This window comes from Peromyscus californicus, unplaced genomic scaffold (genome assembly GCF_007827085.1).
Source record: "Peromyscus californicus insignis strain IS unplaced genomic scaffold, ASM782708v3 Scaffold_7__1_contigs__length_154581171, whole genome shotgun sequence".
In the NCBI taxonomy this organism is placed as follows: Eukaryota; Metazoa; Chordata; class Mammalia; order Rodentia; family Cricetidae; genus Peromyscus; species Peromyscus californicus.
In genome coordinates, this window is record NW_026294595.1 from 197,910 (window position 1) to 217,616 (window position 19,707).

General features: G+C 41.3%; 1 protein-coding gene across 4 annotated transcripts in view; it reads left to right on the top strand.

Moving 5' to 3' along the window:
- Scai (suppressor of cancer cell invasion) overlaps positions 1-19,707 on the top strand; it is a 138,941-nt gene that overhangs the window by 68,477 nt on the left and 50,757 nt on the right. For all 4 annotated transcript variants that reach the window (XR_008215459.1, XR_008215460.1, XM_052726481.1 and 1 more), the window contains exon 3: positions 11,885-12,016. Coding sequence is in view for 2 of the 4 variants with exons in the window: in XM_052726481.1 (XP_052582441.1) it covers positions 11,885-12,016 (132 nt within the window). In the remaining 2 variants the exon portion in view is untranslated. The remainder of the gene's footprint in view (positions 1-11,884; positions 12,017-19,707) is intronic.

Sequence of the window (19,707 nt, forward strand, 5' to 3'; positions counted from 1 at the left end):
CAGGTCAGATCATAGGCTTGGGACAGATAACAAAACTCCTTGATATAAAGAGAAGGAACCCAACCACTTTTCTGTTTGTGAGAGGTCCTCAAGAGAGAAGGGAGCATGAACTCGAACAATTCCATCAGTTCCAGCTACCTCTTGGAGAGGGCAGAGGAGGTCAAGTCTGGCGAGACTGGGTATGAGGAGACTGGGGAGGATTTGGGGGCATTAGGCCAGTGAAGGAGACCAGGACATAGGTTGTGCCTGTGGGAAGGAGGGGAGGACAGGAAGGCAGGTAAGGAGGAGGAATTTGGTCTTGGACCTTTGTCCCAGAGGGGAAAGAAGGTGGATAGAGGGAGGAATGTGAGGAATGCTGGCCACTGAAAGGAACATGTGTTAGCGGAAGAGGGAGATGGGTAGGCAGGGTTCAGAGGAGTGGGGAGGGGCCAGTGTCCCTGGCAGCATGGTGAAAGCAGAATTTTCAAGGTCCCAGTTCCCAGATAGGCAGGAGTCTAGAGGTGCAGTGACCCTGGCCAACAAGACCAGTTCTGTGGGACACTGGCTGCTTTAGGGAGGGCAGGAACACAGAACCCAAAACCTGTGGACACAGGGCAGTTCTGTTCAATTATCTCTATACTGACAAAAATTTTCAAGATCACAGAAGATGGAAAATTCCAAGGTCCCCTTTGGTGGCCACTTTGACTGGTTATGAAGAGCATATTGTGGACTGGCCTTATTGCTCAGAGAAATCAGCTGTTCAGGACTGATGGAATCAGATAGCCCCAATTTGAATAGGTTTTGTAAAAGACACCCCAAAGGCGTTTGGAGATCTGGCTTCAAATTGCAGGTGCCCATTTCACAAGTCTATGCTGGGACCCAAAGCCTAATGCAGTGCATCCACTGTGGTCGACTTTGGGCAAAAGGGTGTGTGGAAAATTCCTTTGAACAGAACGTCTTCTACAGAAGGGGTCCCACAGAACAAAGGCAGGTCTTTGCTCCTGTAACAGGTCAGGGGCCTGGGCAAGACCCTGTCTTTGGCAGGATGCCCCGAAAATCGAATGAGGCCCCAGGCCTCTTAAGGCAATGACTTGGAAAGGACAACTTACCAAGGCAAAAGCCAATCTTAGTCTGGCAGAGAGCAGGTGTCAGGGAGAAGGATGTTTTCCCACTACAAGGTCCTGGGCCAGTGGGTGAAAATCAGCCCCTCAATAAGCCTCTCCAACACAGCAATTTAAATCAAACCTAATTAGAAAAAGCCCAGGTTTAATGGGTACAGCACTCCCAGGTGATTTTCCACCCTCCCACCCCACCCAGAGAGGAGATGGGAAAGAGAGACTGAAAAAACATGTGTCTGTTTTCTGGGCGGCAGTTTAAATACCCTGTGGGAGTGGTCTTGAGCATCTCTGGGGGAGGAGCTGTGTTTGGCAGGCTTTCTGAGATGAGGCAGGGTTTGGGGAGAGAAAGTTGAGGGAGGGAGATTGAGGTGGAGCTTCCACCAGAATAGTCGCCCCATCAGAGAATTATTTGGTGGGCTGGTGAGATGTCTCAGTGGGTAAAAGTACTTGCTGCTAAGGCTGATGGCCTAAGTTGAGTCCCCAGAACCTATGTAAATGTGGAAGTAAACCAATTCCCACAAGTTATTCTCTTACTTCTGTTCATGTGCTGTGGCCCATGCATGCATGTACACATACACATATACACAGAAACACACAATGTAATTTTTTGCAGAAAAAAATGAATTATTTACCCTAAAATGTTAAGTTGTGCCAAGGTAGAGAAACACAATGTTAAAGAATTTTCTCAAGTACTTTGTTATTTATTTTTCACTTGATTATTCAACATAGAAAGTCCAAAGATAAAAAAGTTCTCCCAAATCATACCCATCTCTGATGATAGGTAAGCATTGACACAGGCATCTTCACATATACGTAAATGGAAGGATAGGAAGAAATGTACTTATAAAATACTATAGATAACACTGAAAGAAAAAACAAACTTTCCTTAGTTAAACTTACAGAAATGAAATTATTTCTCATGTACTCACCACCTAAATTCAATATTTATGAATTCTTGGCTAATTTTATTTCATCTGTATCTACATCTCCTCTCCTGATCCTGGGTGTGTGTGTGTGTGTGTGTGTGTGTGTGTGTGTGTGTGTGTGTGTGTGTGTGTGTGTGTTGACAACCCTGTCGAGGTCAAAGGACAACTTTTGGTCATTCTCTCTTCTCCTTGAACCTTGTGGGGGCAGGGTCTCTCTTGATTTTGCTGGTCTACTTGCTCCAGACTAACTGGCCGCTTCCCATCTAAGTAGGAATGCTGGGGTTATAAACTGTAGCCAACACCTATCATGCAGCTTTTTGAAAGATTCCAGGGATGTAATTCAAGTCAAGTTTTCTTTCTTTCACAGCAACTGCTTTAATCCACTGAGCCATCTTGTCAGCCTTAGGGTGCTTTTGGATATGTCATACAAATAATACAATGCTCATTTTTCCTTTTTAAAGCTTCCTTTTTTTTTTTTTTAAACAAAGTCTCATTATATAGCCTTGGCTGGCTTGGAACTCACTACATAGACCAGAATGGCCTCAAACTCAGAAAGAGATTTGCCTGCCTCTATCTCCTGAGTGCTGGGGTTAAAGATATGCCCAACTGTACTGTGTGGTGTGTGTGTGTGTGTGTGTGTGTGTGTGTGTGTGTGTGTGTGTGTGTGTGTGTACATGGGTGCAGTTGCCTTCAGAAGTAAGAAGACAGATTTGGGTTCCCTGGAGATGAAGTTAAAGACAGTTGGGAGCTGCCTGACATGGGTGCTGGGAACTGAACTCAGAGTCTTCTTCAAGAGCAGCAAGTGCCCTTTAAACAGTGAGCCATCTCTCCATCCACCTTCATTTTTATCATGTCTATATTTCAGATGAGATAGCCTTTCGTGTCTTTTTCAGTCTTTATCTGAGTTATCTTTCAGATTTTCCGTGTAACAGTGGCTACTGGGGACTATAAATTAGGAATGTCTCTGTAGGCATCATTCACTTTACTAGTTTTTTTTTGCTTGTTTGTTTGTTTTATTGGAAACAGAGTTTCTCTAAGTAGCCCTGGCTATCCTAAAACTAGCTCTGTAGACAAGGTGGTCTTGAATTCACAAATCTACCTGCCTCTATTTGGGATTAAAGATGTGCTAGAATCAAAAGTGTGCACCACCACACCTTGCCTGTTGATGAGTTTCTTGAGTACAAGAACCACACCTTAGAGTTCTCCATATTAGCATGCCTTCAGTATTTTTAGCCATCTACATGCCTCAGTATTTTTATGGAATGTCAGTCAGCACAATTGGCATTACATAATTGCAACAAGATAATTTTTTGTTTGTTTGTTTTTGTTTTCTTTTCTTTTTAGAGACAGGGTTTCTCCGTGTAACAGCTCTGGCTATCCTGGAACTCGCTTTGTAGACCACTCTGGCCTCACGGAGATCCACCTGCCTCTGCCTCCTGATTAAAGGGATTAAAGGCATGTGCCCCCACCACCTAGCTACGACAACATAATTTATTTACAACAGTAAATCATGCTCATTTAGTTCCACAACCTTCATAGAGAAAATTATTCAGATTAACATGTGGTACATGCATTTAGATAACATTTACTATATGCTGACTCTTTTATAAGTATATTTTCAGTTAATCTTGACAACTCCTAAGAAGCAGGTCCCTATTATTATCCCCATTTTACGTGATGGGAAGTCAAGGCCTGAGTTAAACAACTTAGCAAGGTTGCCCAGCTATATTTGAGTAGTTAGTGGCATAGCCAGGGTTTCAGCAGAGTTTGGTATTTGTGCCCGTATCCATTCTTCCATGTTGCCTCTTTCTCCCAAATAATACCTGTTTTTGTAAAATATACACTGCTCTACCAAATGCCATAGTTAATCTGCCTCTTTTTGGATCTGGTTTTGTTTGTTTGTGGGTTTTTGTTTTTGTTTTGTTTTGTTTTGTTTTCAAGACAGGGTTTCTCTGTGTAGCCCTGGCTGTCCTGGAAATCACTCTGTAGACCAGGCTGGCCTGGAACACAGAGAGATCTGCCTGACTGCCTCCCAAGTGCTGGGATTAAAGGTGTGCACCACAACTTCCTGGCTAGATCAGAAGTGTTGCTAACGCTTTGTCTTTACAAAATCTTCACATGCTCCATGTACCAGTTAGGTCAGGCTAATGGCTGACTTCTTTCTTTCTGGGAAGACTGACCTTTGTCCACACTTATAAGACTTGCTATTTGGCATTCCCACTGGGATGAGCCTCTGCAGCTTTTAGATTTCCAAGTTGGCTACAGCCCCTTTTCCTTACTCCTAGCCTTCTTGGATTTCTAACACTCACACAGTCTCTGCCATGAGATAGTGCCTACCTTGGAGAGGCACTCACTGACCTTTGTACCTACCGTGACCAGTTCCTGTTGGAGCTGTCTGGGAACTGTTTTCAAAGCACTCGTACAAGGGCCTTTGCAGAAGTTATCTCACACAGGTAGTAACTCAAAAAACTTACAATTTAGTAAGGGAAGCAAGGGTATGCACAAGTATTCATAATGAAAAGCAGCTAAGCTATGTAGATGTAACCAACCATCTTATTAAATAAGAAACACAGAACCAATGCAAAGAAGAAAGCCAAGAGATAAGAGCTAAGAGCCTTACCCGTCTGCTGCAGCTAGCCTCTTCAGCCAAGAGAGACCTACTTCCTGTGTGTTTGTCTTTATATAGACTTTCTGTTCTGCCTTCTCATTGGTTGTAAACCCAACCACATGACTGCCTCGTCACTGCCTGTTTGTACAGACCTCCAGATCTTCTATGGTTGGTATTGAGATTAAAGGTGTGTATCTTCAATGCTGGCTGTATCCTTGACCACACAGAGATCTACCAAGCTCTGCCTACCAAGTGCTGGGATTAAAGGTGTGCACCACGAACACCCAGCTCTGCTATGGCTTGCTATTAGCTCTGACCCTCAGGCAACTTTATTTATTAACATACAAATAAAATCACATTTCAGTACAAATAAAATATCACCATAAAGCTATATGAGAAGTCATTCAAAAATTCAGAGAAAAGCAAATGTTTCTGGTAGGGGGAATCTAGAAAAGTTGTGTGGAAGTGTTGGCACTTCAGCTAATTTACTAATTTCTAAATTGTCCGAAAGTTACTAGTGCCTGTTTAAGGACAGGCCTTTACTTTGTACAGAGTGGAGCCTAGGCAAGGGGTAAGGCTTGATTGTTCAGGGAAGAGTTTTTCTGTTGTTGTTGTTTTGGTTTTGATTTTTGTTTTTGTTTTTTTACATGTGTATGAGTGTTTTGCCTGCATGTTCTGTGTACCATGTATGTGCCTGGTACCTGTTGAGGTCAGAAAAGGGCATCAGATCCCCCAGAACTGGAGTAGCAGATGGTTATGAGTCACCATGTGGGTGCTGGGAATGAACCAGGGTCCTCTGCAAGAGCAACAAGTGATCTTAGCTGAGCTTAACTCTCTCCGCCCAAGGGAAGGGGTTTAATCAGTCTGACACCCCATTCTCTGCAGGGAACTCTTCCTCGGTATTTCTGCCTTCTCTCTTTTATGGCATTGGCCTCTTTGTGGCCATTTTGACCCTCTAGAGGTTCAAGATCATCAGGAACAGAGGGAATTCTGGAGCAGATGATTGATTCTTACTTCAAAGTTAGCTGATTGTTACCCAGAAGTCTCTTTTTCTTTTCCCTTTTGTCTTGGTTTTTTCTTTTGTTTTGTTTTTTCTCCTTCCTTGCCCTCTGCTCTCCTCTATTCTCTTTGTTTTTAAAGTTTTGAAACACGTCTCACATATCCCAGTCTGTTCTGGGATTACTAGCATTTGTCACCATGCATGGCTAATTTGGTGTTGGGAGTAGACCAGGGCTTCATGCATGCTAAGGAACACTCAATCAGTTGAACTACATCCCAGCTCTGTTTTTTGTTTTGTTTGGGTTTTGATTTGTTTGTTTGTTTGGGGTTTTGTTTTTGGTTTGGTTTTTTTGTTTGTTTGGTTGGTTTTTGTTGTTGTTGCTGTTTGCTTGCTTGCTTGCTTGCTTGCTTGGCTGCTTGTTGTCATTATTTTTGTTTGAGGGAGCCTTTCTCTATGTAGACCAGGCTGGCCTCAAACTGGAGATCTTCCTGCTTCAGCTTCCCTAGTGCTGGGATTATAGACATGTATCACCATGCCCAGCTTGATCTTTTTTTCCTTAGTAAAAATGTTGACTACCTTTATTATAGTATAATTAAATGCTCCCTTACTCTCTCCCTCTCTCTTGACCACTTTACCATGGCTGGTAAGTTCTTGCTATATAGTTGCTGACTATGTAAGCCACTTATCAGTTGACAGGCCTATTGGTACCACTTTGATGATAGCTGTTTTTGTGACTTCTCTATTGCTGTGATAAAACACTAAGACCAAGGCAACTTACACGAGAAAGTGTTCAATTGGGCCTATGGTTTTTAGAGGATTAGAGTTCAGAGTTCCTGATGGCCAGTGAAGGCATGGCAGGAGGAACAGCTGAGAAATCACATCTCAAAAAAACTCTGGAGGCAGAAAGAGCACACCAGAAATAGTGGGGTCTTTTGAAATCTCAAAGGCCATCTGCAGTGACACGTTCCTCCAACAAGGCCATATCTCTTTAATCCTTCCCTAACAGTTCCCAGTAACTGTATTCAAGTATATGAGCCTATGGGGGCTGTTCTCATTTAAGCCACAGTTGTAGATACAGATTCTACCTTAAAAGAAATCTCTTAAGAGGTATAGGGGCCTTAACAGGTCCTTTGTGCAAATAAGAGAAAGGTGTAACACGAATCTTAAAAGGTCTTATTAATGAAATCGAACCTAAGGCCAGGTATTGGGGTAAATGCTGGAAGATCAGAGAAGCAGAACAAACCACAGCCACCTCACCTTGTCAATATCTCAGCTGATCCTGTTTTCTCAGACTGGATGCCTTATCCAAATGGATCTCAGCTGAACGGCTTCTTGAAAGCCTGAAAGCTTAGCCAGACACTAGTTCCTGGTCCTCATGCCTTATATACCTTTCTGCTTTCTGCCATCACTTCCTGGGATTAAAGGTGTGAGTCACCATGCCTGGCTGTATACTTGAACACACAGAGATCTGCCTGTCGTGTGATCGGGATTAAAGGTGTGTGTGCCACCATTTTCTGGCCTCTCTATCTAGTGGCTGTTCTGTTCTCTGACCCCAGATAAGTTTATTAGGGTACAAAATATTTTGGGGAACACAATATCACCACAGAAAGGGAGTTCCTTTAGGGCAGTGTTCTGACCCTTTAATGCAGTGACTCCTGCTGTGGTCATTAGGGTTTAGCAACAGGAGTACCTTAGCAGGGCCAAGGCATGCTGCAAAGATCACACCATACAACAGATCTCACACGAGAGATTTATTGTAGGGGGTGAGAAAGGCTGTCTCAGAGCAGGGACAAGAGAGACAGACAGCAAGAGAGCAGTCTGTGATGGTGGGGACCTTGTCACATTTGTTGGCTGTGATGACATGACTGTTGGCACTGAAGCGGGCTGAGGGAGCACCTGGGCTCTAACAATGGAGACCCCCAACCATAAAGTTATTTCACTGCTACTTCATAACTGTAATTTTGCTACTGTTATGAATTCTAATGTAAATATCTGGTATGCAGGATATCTGATATGTGACTCTGTGAAAGGGGTCTTTCAACCCCCTCCACCCCCCACCCCCTACTCCAGGAGTCACAACTCACAGGTTGAGAACCACTGCTTTAGGTGAACCAAATATTCCCTTTCAGTGTTAGGCATTAAAAATCAAAAACATAACTTCTTCACTTAGAGAGTGAATATCTGGAATTTGTGTTCACTTTGCCTTTCCTTTCCTTTATAGTACTCATAAAGTAGAAGTTCTGATTCCTGTTTATATTTAAGTATGAAGAGCTGGGTTTGTTGGCTTGCTTATTTGAAGCAGGATTTTGCTAGGTACATTTTCTCTATGTAAAGCAGGATGTGGTAGCAAGCATCTGTAATCCCAGTGCAGTAGGAGACAGAGACAATTTCTCGAAGCTCTTGTGCCAGCTAGCATGATGGGTGTAGCATTGAACAGTAAAATGATACTGTCTCAAAAAAGATGGAAGGTGGAGGGTGCTACACACATGCCATAGTATTTTCAACCACATACACAGACACACAGACATACACACACACACATACACATCATAAACACACATATACATTTTAAGAAAGGTTCCCAAATAAGCACTTATTACTTGTTGGTAATGGAGAGATGGCTCAGAGATTAAGAGCATTTACTGCTCTTGCAAAGGACCTGAGTTTGGTTCTCAGTGCCCACGTGACAGCTCACAACTTCATGTAACAACTAGTTCCAAGTGACCCAATGCCTCTTCTGATCTCTACAGGCTTGCATGCACTTGATCCGTATACAACAGTCACATGTGTATATATACAAAAAAAGTAAACCCCCATTTGTTACATATTTAGCCAAAAAGTACTTAATTGAAAGATAAATTTATATAGCTTCAAATAATTATATACATAAGAATATAACTAATGACATAAAGAGGATTTCTGGGAGCTGTACTAAAACTAGAATCTTCTTGCTGTTATTGCAAATTTGTAATTATCAACAACAGACAAATCAAGCAGCAACAAGAAAAGTTTCTTGTGTAGAACCATAAGAGAAAATATTCAACATACAGCTCACAGAGATGCAAACTGTTGTATTGGGGGATAAGATAGAGATGGTGGGAGAAGGATCAGCCAGCAGACTACTGCCTTTGGTTTTGATAGAGGTTTTTTTTTGGTTTTTTTGTTTTTTGTTTTTTTTTTTTTTTGGTTTTTCGAGACAGGGTTTCTCTGTGTAGCTTTGCACCTTTCCTGAAACTCACTCTGTAGACCAGGCTGGCCTCGAACTCACAGAGATCCTCCTGGCTCTGCCTCCCAAGTGCTGGGATTAAAGGCCACCCGGCCCTGATAAAGGTTCTTATCATGTGGGCCAAGTTGGTCTTGAACTCCCAGTCCTCATGCCTCAACTTCTTCCTCAGTAGAGTTACAGGCATGTGCATTACTATGCCCAATAGACTACTGCTTTTCATTTCAGTATTTCAGCTAATGCTGATTTTTAATTGTGTATTTCCCTATTTCTTAGATTTTACTTTGATGTTTGATTTTTAGCTGTGGGATATCTGTCTCTCTGTCTCTGTCTCTCTGTCTAGTTAGTTGTTGGACATTCTTAGAGTCTTTTCAGTCTGAGATCTTATTTTTTTTTCATTCTAGGAAATGTATTGATATTTTTGCAACTGTTTTCTTTTTCCTTGTGCAGCTTTTATGTTCATATACACTATTACATGGATATTGATTTTTCTTGCCACTCTAGTCCTTATATCCCTTGACTTATGCCTCATCTCTTCCTGATTACTTTTGGCAGACTGCCTTAAAGCTGGCATTTATATAGATTATGAATTGTTTTGAAATCTCCATCTTGCTCTTCAACCCTTCAAGTTTATTATTTCGGTGATTATATTTGTTTTATAATAACATTTCTACCTGCTTTGTTTCTAATATTCTCCCTTAGTGAGCTTTATTCTATTTACTTTTTTTCCTCCTGTGAAGTCATCTTTCCTATGGACATTAGCAACCTTCATTGATGAGAATATGAGATGGAGTCAGGAAAGCTATAGCTTGGTTTATGCCTCTCCTGCTGTGCTTAGGAAATGAAGGGACAGGTTGTAGGCATGTATTGGGAGATTTACCAGGGTCAAGGTCTTTCACATTAAGATTTGAACTCCCTTCTTAGGAACAAAGCTACTCATGATCTCTTTCCTCTGTCCATGAAATGAGAAGAGCAGTAGGGTAACAGAACATGGGAACATGCAAAAACCACCCAGTACTGACCGTGAATGTTAAAAATTACTTCAGGGCTGGAGAGATGGCTCAGCAGTTAAGAGCTAAGTCTTCCAGAGGACTGAGTTCAATTCCCCATACCCATATTGGACAGCTGAGCTGCCTGTAACTACAGCCCCAGGGTATCCAACATCTCTGAACTCCATTGGCACCCACACACATGGCAAACACTCACATAAACATAGACACACATATACACATGATTAAAAAATAATAAGACAGACGGTGGTGGTGCACACCTTTAATCCTGGCACCTGGGAGGCAGAGACAAATGGATCTTTGTGAGTTCGAGGCCAGCGTGGTCTACAGAGCTAGTTCCAGGACAGTCAGAGCTACACAGAGCAATCCTGTCTCAAAAAACCAATAAATAAACAAATAATAAATAAACAAGGCTTCACCACCTTCTGTCTCCAGTGACAGCTTTGTGTTACCCAGTAGGCTTTTGACTACTCTAGGTCTGCTGGTAGTTTTCCTGCTTTGCATCCACTGTTGCCTGTTCCAGATAATGTTGGAGAGAAAAAAAGTTCATTAAAATAACTACCAGGGGCTAGAAAGATGGCTCAGCAGTTAAGAGCACTTCCAGAGGACAATGAGTTTGGTTCCCAGAATTCATGTCAGCTCACGGCCACCTCTGTAACTCGGGTTCAGAAGATCCAGTATCTCTGGTCTTACGTACCTGCACTCATGTATACATATCCCTCCCCCCACACACACACACACATGCACATATGCAAATTTAAAAAATACATTTATAAAATGAATCTTTTTATTTTTAATTTAAAAAGTAATTATATCCTTACTTCTTGCTCTGATCTCTGACCCTTGTCTACTCTTGTCTTTTTGTCTCCCTACACTGGGGACCAGATTTCACTGAGTTGTCCCAGGAAGTTCTGTCTTTGTAAACAAAATGAGTTATTGTTGTGTGTCTTAATTTAGTACAGGTTACCTTTTTTAAATGGCTGGTTAATATAACTGATCACATATAAAGATAGCTTGTATTCAATAAAATGTAGGTTAATTTTTTTTAATGGGTGGGGGATTGGAGGATGATTTATGGGACTTGGTTCTCATCTTTACCCTATAGGGGTTCTTGGAATCTAACTCAGATCATCAGGCTTGACAGCAAGCTCTTTCCCCATTGAGTCCCATTGCTAGACATATCAAAAAGTACAGTTTTAGTGTATATCTCTGTGTGAGAGAGAATTTTTATCCTTTTTATACTCATTGCCTCACTTTTTTTTAGGGTGTGTGTGTACACATGCTATATGTGTGTTTGTGTTCATTTGTGTGCTGGTACCCATGTGTGTGATGGCTGTCATTTGTTAGGTGCTGTCCTCCTTGTTTTTCGAAATAGGGTCTCTCACTGGAACTTAAAGCTGGCCAGCTCTGGCTAGCCAGCCATTCCTAGAGGTCTGCGCATCTCTTACTCCTTACCTCTGGGATTACGAATGTGTACCACTATGCTCAGCTTTTTGTGTGGGTGCTGGAATATCACTTCAGTCCCCACCTTCACCTTAAGTGAAAGTCAGCTATAGGGTAAGTACTAGGATTTGTAGTCTGTGGAATATTTCCCTGGTTCACTCTTTAGACTCATTATATTGTTTTTAGGTTTTAATTGTTATAATAAAATATGGAGAAGATGTGAAAGATTATTTTCTAGGATGGATTTACAGAATCAAATTGGGAAAATAGGTAAAAGGATCAGTATTTCAGATTATTAAACAGACCAAATGCCTGCAATAGAATAGAAATTCAAATTATAGTTATCAGATGAAAGAACATTAAAAATGGTTTTGTGTATGTTTCCAACAGTTTTTAACACTACCAGTATGAGATCATTTACTTTCCAACACATCTTACATGTTTTGATTATTTGAATAATTAAAAGAATTCTCTGTCTTGGGAGGGGACAACACTGCCGTCAGCTGCTGTAACTAGGGCCTACTTCCACCCTGTGTTCACCAACTGAGTAAATAAATGAGCATATGTTTTCTTACAGGACTGAATTTACTCTTAAAGAAACCATGTCCTCTGGAGGTGCTGAAGATGACATCCCACAGGGAGAGCGGAAGACAGTTACAGATTTCTGTTATCTTTTGGATAAATCCAAACAGCTGTTCAATGGGTTAAGGTTAGTAGACTCTTGATGTGTTAAACTTTTCTCTAGTTCTGCTTTTCCTCTCGATGATATATGGTAGGTTTCTGAAAGTTATGCTTAAAATCAAATATCATATATATCAGATATAATTTACATCTATTAAATACACACACACACACACACACACACACACACACACACAACTGTATTAGAAATAATTGCAGCTCAGTGAGGAAGCTCGTGCTTGTAATCCCAGGACTGGGGAGGCTGATGTAGGAGAATCACAGTTAAGTCTGAGCTACAAATGGCCAGGTCAGCCTGGCCTAAAATGAAACCCTATCTCAAAAATAAAACAAACAAAAACAAAGAACAAACAGAAAGAAGTAACTGTAGTCTTTTTCTTTTTATTTTATTTATTTATGTTTATTCTTAGATGAAAAACCATGTGTTGGGTTGACAACATGTATAAGGCCCTCGAAACTTTTCCAGAGGCTCTCAGTTCTGTTCCCAGTACCCATATTAGACAAATTACAATTACCTGTAACTCCAACTCCAGAGGATCCAGTGCCCTCTTTGGCAGTTACACACAAATAAAAATAAAAGTAAGTCTAAAAATTATTGTTACCAGTCAGCTGGCTAGGGTCCTTTGCTTTTCCTTGATAGGAATTATGAGTAGGCAAGGAGATTCTCCCGGTGTTGACAGTCCTCAGCCCTTGAGTTCTAAGGCTTGAGGACTCTTCTGGCAGGCCCAGGGCCTATTGTTCCAGGCTTTAAAATCTAGTGACTTAGAGCTTCAGGCAATCGGGATTGTAGCTCTGTGCTTTTTCCACCAGCATCCCCAGTATTTAGAAGCTAGCCTAAACCTCTTCTAGCATTGATAACCAGGGAAACAGACAGCCAGCAAGCAGTTCTTCCTAATGTTACAGCTCTTGGAACAGGTGCTGGAACCCTCAGCCTTTAGCAGCCAGGGTGTTGGGAGTCTCAGCCCTCTACACTAGTTAATGTTGTGTCTCTTGAGCCTTCGATGTCTGTGACCCTTTGTCCTGAATGTTTGACAGCTCCTTGGAGCTCTTGTGGCAAGTAGTGCCTTCAGTTTCTTACCTTCCAATCTCCACAGCCTTGTGTCATTCGCTCTGATCGTCATCACTAGTTCTCCTGCCACTACTGTCTCCTTTGTAGTGAAGTTGACACTGCCTTTGCTGCCTTCATTACTTTCTGCTGGTGCCACTGCTGATGTCAACCTTTGTGCTAGGAGCTCAGTCTTCTTCACTAATGATAAAAATCAAAAGTAGACTGAAAAAAAGACAGAGGCCTTTCATTGTCGGGTCTCATGTTGCAACACAAGGGGGCAGCAAATCACAGCAAATATTCTTGCTAAAAAGGACTGTAGCAATCAGTTTTTCTGCTGGACCATCAGTGCAGATGCTTCCCTTCTGGCCTGAGTAAAAGTGGCTACAGGTTCATCTAGAAGTCACTGAGGTTTTGGTTGTCAAAAGTCTGACACAAACTCTTTTGAAGCACTTGTAGCTGGAATAGTACCTTCTAGGGACAGAGCTGTGCTTTGTTAGCAAGCACTGAGATCACAATGTAGTTTCCACAAGATGTCTAAAGAGTGCTAGCATGAAGACAGTCCACTTGACAGCTTGGTTGATAGTCCTTCCCTTAAACAAACTGGGACACCAGGAAAAGGTCTAACATCTATCAGGAGACAAATCACCAAATTGCCCAACATCTTAGCTTATTTAAAGGAAAAATGAAATATTAAAGTAAGTGCATGGAATAAAGGCTTATTAAAATTAAGTAACTTAATGGATATATTTTTCATTTTAAAAGTTTTTAGATTTATGTGTATGAGTGTTTTGCCTGTATAAAAGTATGTGTACCATGTATAAGGCTGGTGCCCATGAAGAGGAAAAGAAGGCATCAAAACTGGAGTTTCAGACAGTTGTGAGCCAGCATGTGAGTGCTGGGAACAAAACCCGGATCCTCTGTAATATCAGTAAGTGCTCTTAACAACTGAGCCATCTCTCCAGCCCTAAGAAGTGTTTAATAGTGCTTTAGCAGGGCTTAACTTCTGCTCTAAGGGGAGATGGTTCCCTCTAATCTGTCTGAATAGGGAAGGCAAGAAGTATTTGTTTTACTCAAGTTGAGAGGAGCTCTTTTGTTAGATGAGTATTTTATTGTTTTCTGTTGTTTTTATAGATGGCTTTATCTTCATCTTTCATCTCATACTTAACATATGATTTTATGCATGAAGGTATTGAGGTTCAAGCACCCTATTCTTTTTTTTTTTCTAATGTGTATAAATGTTTTGCCTGCATGTATGTAAGTATACTGCATAAATGCCTGGATGCATGCCTGGTATCTGTAGAAGTCACAAGAAGGTGCCAGAACTTCTGGAGCTGGAGTTATGGACCTTGTAAGCCACCACACAGGTCCTGGGAACTGAACCCTGGCCCTCCGGAAGAGCAGCCAATGCTCTTAACAGCTAATGCATCTCTCTAGCACAAGTGTGTGGTTTTGAAACACAGTCTTCCTAATTGCAGGATAGTATCCTCATGAAATAATGTCTTAAATTTTAACAATACTAGTAATGATGAATTTTGATATTTTACCTTGAACAGTGGATAAGAAAATCTACCAAAGATTCACATTAGTGTTTTATGTGAATGATCCTCTTCAATTTAACCCTTAATTAAAGTCCAAATCTTCTGTAAACACGTGGATCTTGTGCAAAATTGGGTAGCCTTGGTCTCTGTTTCATAGAGATACTGGTATTTTGATTCTCTGCTAACTTCCCTTTTCTACCCTTGGCTTTCTACCCTCATTGTTGGGATTCATACCCAGGTTTGGTGCATGCTTGGTAAGCATTCTTTTGTTGAGGTATATATCCCCAGTCACTTAAAAAAAAGAGAGAGAAAGAGAAAATTGTTTTATTATGTAACAGTTGCTTATTTCGAACTATCTTTTTTATTATTCAAATTAATTTTATATGTATGGGTACTTTGCCTGCATGTTTGTCTGTGCACCACTTGCATGTCTAGTGCCACCAGGAAAGAGCATGCACAATTTTGAATTCAGGTACTCTTGGAGTCCAGAAGAAGCTGGATCCCTGGTAAGTAGAGTTACAGTTGTGAGCCACCTGGTGTGAATGCCATGAATTGAACGCAGGTCCTTTTTGAGAACAGTACCTGTTCTTAACTGCTGAGCCATCTCTCTAGCCCCACATGACTTTTTTTTAAAGATTTTATTTTTTTTATCTGTGAATGTTTCGTTTATACATTTGTGTGTGCTGTGTGTGCAGTACCAGCAGAGAGGATGTCAGGTCCTTTGGAACTAGAGTTACAGAGAATTGTGTACCACCACGTGGGTGCTAGGAACTGAACCTGAGTTTTCTGCAAGAGCAGCAAGTGCTATCTTCCAGCTGAGCCGTGTCTTCAGGTCCCACATGATGTTTTGCTTTATTTGCATTAAATGAATTTTCTGAGACAGGCATAGTGGTGTATGCCTGTGCTAGTTTTTTTGTCAACTTGACACAAGCTATGGTCATCTGGGAAGAGGGAACTTCAGTTGAAAAATTTGCTTCCATCAGATTTCTTGTAGGCAAATCTATTTAACAATTTATTAATTAATGAATAATGTGGGAGAACCCAATCCACCAAGGGCCATGCCACACTGGACAGGTGGGCTGGAGCTGTGTAAGGAAGTACCTATGTTAGCCATGAGGAGCAAGCTAGTAAGCAGCACTCCTCCATGACCTTTGCTTCAGTTCCTGCCTCCAGGTTCCTGCCTTGAGTGCCTGCCCTGACTTCCCATCATAATGGACTATGATTGGGAAAACGTAAGGCAAATAAACCCTTTCTTCACCAGGTTACTTTAGATCGTGGTGTTTCCTCATGCAAACTGGGACAGTGCCTATAATTTGGCTGCTCAGAAGGCTGAGGCAGGATAATCTCCTGAGCCCAAATATCTAGACTAGCTTGAACAACAGTTAAAAGACTCTATTACCCCCCAAAAAATTTAATTTTTGTATTAAATAAAATCCTGTGTATGTGTGTGCTTTATATGTTTATTAAAACATAACTGTTTGTTGTTCAATATTCAACCTTAGCTGAAAATTCTTAGAAAGGGCTCAGTTCAGTATCTTCTTTGGGGTCCCCAGGGTGGCAGGGTGGAAGAATGTTACCTTCTCACCACTATTTACTTTGTCTTATTTGAATTACTAAACTAAAAAGCTTTCTTCTTTCAAGTGATGATGTTTTTGTTTTCTTTTTGGTTTGGTTTTGATCATATTTTTATAATATATAAGATTTCTTTGGGGATAACAAAGAAAAAGTTGTTTTTCATTGATTTTCTGCTACCACCTTTATGTAGGTTCTGGGGATCAAACTCAGATTGCCAGGTTTGTATAGCAAGCATTTTTATCCATGAGACTTCTTGCTGTCTTGAGGAAGTTTTTTTTTGTTTGTTTGTTTGTTTGTTTGTTTTGGTTTGTTTTTTTGTGTGTTTTGATGTTTTGGGGGGGGGTTCAAGACAGGGTTTCTCTATATAGCTTTGCGCCTTTCCTGGAACTCACTCTATAGCCCAGCCTGGCCTCAAACTCAGAGATTCACCTGCCTCTGCCTCCTGAGTGCTGGGATTAAAGGCGTGCACCACCGCCCAGCTTGAGGAAGTTTTTTGTCTCCTTCCTTCTATATTTGTATTGGTTTAAATAGAAAACAAGATCACAGTGCCTATAGAGCACACAAAATACATTGATAGGCCAAACCAGCACTCAGCTTGTAGAGGAAGCAAGTGGCATCCAGGTACAGTAGTGTCAACTCTTAACACTAGCCATTTCCCTGGACATTCCTTCCACTCTTGTTGCTCATCATTTTGCTAAGTGTCCTTTGTGTTTTCTCTTTCTTTGGTTTGAAGAGAGCTTTATGTATTTGTTTTGGAGGAGGCTGTGAAGATGGCACAGTGCTGACGATACAGCCCAGGCCTCCGTGCATAGTAGTCACTTGTACCACTGAACCTTAACCCCAGCTCAATGTGCTTTTAGATTCAAATTTAAAAGGTTTTAATATATTTTATTTTTTAAATTCTGTATATATGTGTGTGGGTTTGGGCACACAAGTCCTAGGAAGCCAGAGGCATTGGATTCCCCTGAAACCAGAGTTACAGGCTAGTGTGAGCCACCCAGTATGGGTGCTAGGAATTGAGTTCAGGTCCTTTACAAGAGCCCTTTGTGCTCTTAAATGCTGAGCATCTTTCCAGCCCAAGTATGTTTTAAAAAAAAAAAAAAAAAAAAAAAAAAAAAAAAAACCACATACTCATGTGACCTGAACTCAGAATAAAGATACAAAATATAGAGCCTCGGAAACTCCCTGGTGTTCTCTCTTATGGGGTTTTTAACCCTTTAGAAACAAAGTTTAAAAGTGCCTGTCAGTGCACTCTTAAAGGCTTCAAGGTTATCTGTGTATCATTTCATTTGGGGGCATATATGGTAAGCCTTTTTACTCAAGTAGTTGTGTCTTTCCATCTTATATGAGATGTTCATTTGAGTTATCAGAACCTTTGTTTCTCCAGCTATACTTGCCTTAACAAAATGTTTTTCTTGATAGAAATTTTCTGTCTAGAATATGTGGATAGTACTTAGCTTTTCTTTCCATTCACTGTGTAAGAAAACACTCCAGAGAATGAGAAGTGGGTAAAACGAGTGATTTGCTTATGGTAGTGCTTGCATGTAGTTACAGTACTCATGAAGTGAGAATAATGTTTTTTTTTTTAAAGCTTTTTATACTTTCAGAAAATGATCAAAAGCTCAAGTGCATAATCGGGTTCTGGTTGCCATGGTAACTAAAACTGTGGAAGTAGAGTGGAATACTTGGTGGGATTATTCCAGAGTTTGAATTTGAGTCCTAGCATACTGGCCACAATTCCCAAGCAACTACATACACACACACACACACACACACACACACACACACACACACACACACACACACAAAACAACACAGGAGCATATGTGTTTATAAACTTGTGCTGTGGGATGGTCTGTATGTCAAACTGCTCTGATTGGTCAATAAATAAAACACTGATTGGCCAGTGGCCAGGCAGGAAGTATAGGCAGGACTAACAGAGAGGAGAATTGAGATAACAGGAAGGCGGAGGGAGACACTGCCAGCTGCCGCCATGACAAGCAGCATGTGAAGATGCCGGTAAGCCACGAGCCACGTAGCAAGGTATAGATTTATAGAAATGAATTAATTTAAAATATAAGAACAGTTAGCAAGAAGCCTGGCATAGCCATATGTGGTGGTATTGTGTTCCCCAAAATATTGTGTACCTTAATAAACTTATCTGGGGTCAGAGAACAGAAAAGCCACAAGATACTTAGGCTAGAAAATGTTAGCACACGCCTTTAATCCTAGCATTCCAGAGACAGAAATCCCTCTGGATCTCTGTGAGTTCAAGGCCACATTGGAAACAGCCAGGCATGGTGACTCACGCCTTTAATCCCAGAAAGCAGCCTTTAATCCCAGGGAGTGGTGGTAGAAAGCAGAAAGGTTTATAAGGCGTGAGGACCAGAAACTGGAAGCATTTGGCTGGTTAAGCATTTGGCCTGGTTAAGCATTTTGGCTGGTTAAGCATTCAGGCTTCTAGCAGCAGTTTAGCTGAGAGCCATTGGGATGAGGACACAGAAGCTTCCAGTCTGAGGAAACAAGACCAGCTGAGAAGTTGGCCAGGTGAGGTTAGCTGTGGCTTGTTCTGTCTCTCTGACCTTCCAGCATATACCCCAATAACTGGCCTCGGGTTTGATTTTATTAATAAGAACTTTTAAGATTCATGCTACATCTGGCGCCCAACGTGGGGCCGCCATACAGTTTGTAAGCAATATAAGTCTCTGTGTTTATTTGGTTGGGTCTGAGCAGCTGTGGGACTGGCGGGTGACAGAGATTTGTCCTGACTGTGGGCCAGGCAGGAAAACTCTAGCTACAAACTTGTGTGTATATGCACATACAATAGAGACACAAAGCATTTGAGGACCACTCTAAGGGAAGAAAAGCCAGTGAAGCCAGTGAAAGACATTGTAAAAACAGAAGAGTTGTAAGTGGTCAGGAATTAAGGGAAGTGTCATACCACAGAAGACTGGCAGTGAGGAGAGCTGAAGGGTATTCTGTAGATCGGCATTAGTGATCATAGCTCATTCAAGTGAATGAAGATGGTCAATTTATAGAAACTTGGAAGAAGCTTCTAGATTTTTGACAACTCAGCTTCACACTGGCTACACAAGAAGGATCAGGTTAGTCATTTGGTCTGTTTCTTCCCAGCCTCCTACTGATGTCTGCTGACAGCACTGAAGACTTTTTTTTTTTTTTGGTTTTTCCAGACAGGGTTTCTCTGTGTAGCTTTGCTCCTTTCCTGGAACTCACTTTGTAGACCAGACTGGCCTCAAACTCACAGAGCTCTGCATGCCTTTGCCTCCCGAGTGCTGGGATTAAAGGCGTGCGCCACCACTGCCCAGTAGCACTGAAAATTTAAAGAGACATTGGTGTCGCACACACACCTGCACATTCCTCTAAAAAAAGAATGTGAGCAGCTAGCTTGCAACAACAGTGCAAAATGAAATGCAAGGTCATTTAATTCACAGAGCCCTATTTAATTTAGCTCCATGAATCATTAATTTCTTACCTCTATTGACAACAATAATAATCAGATGATACATCCAGTGTTAAAAG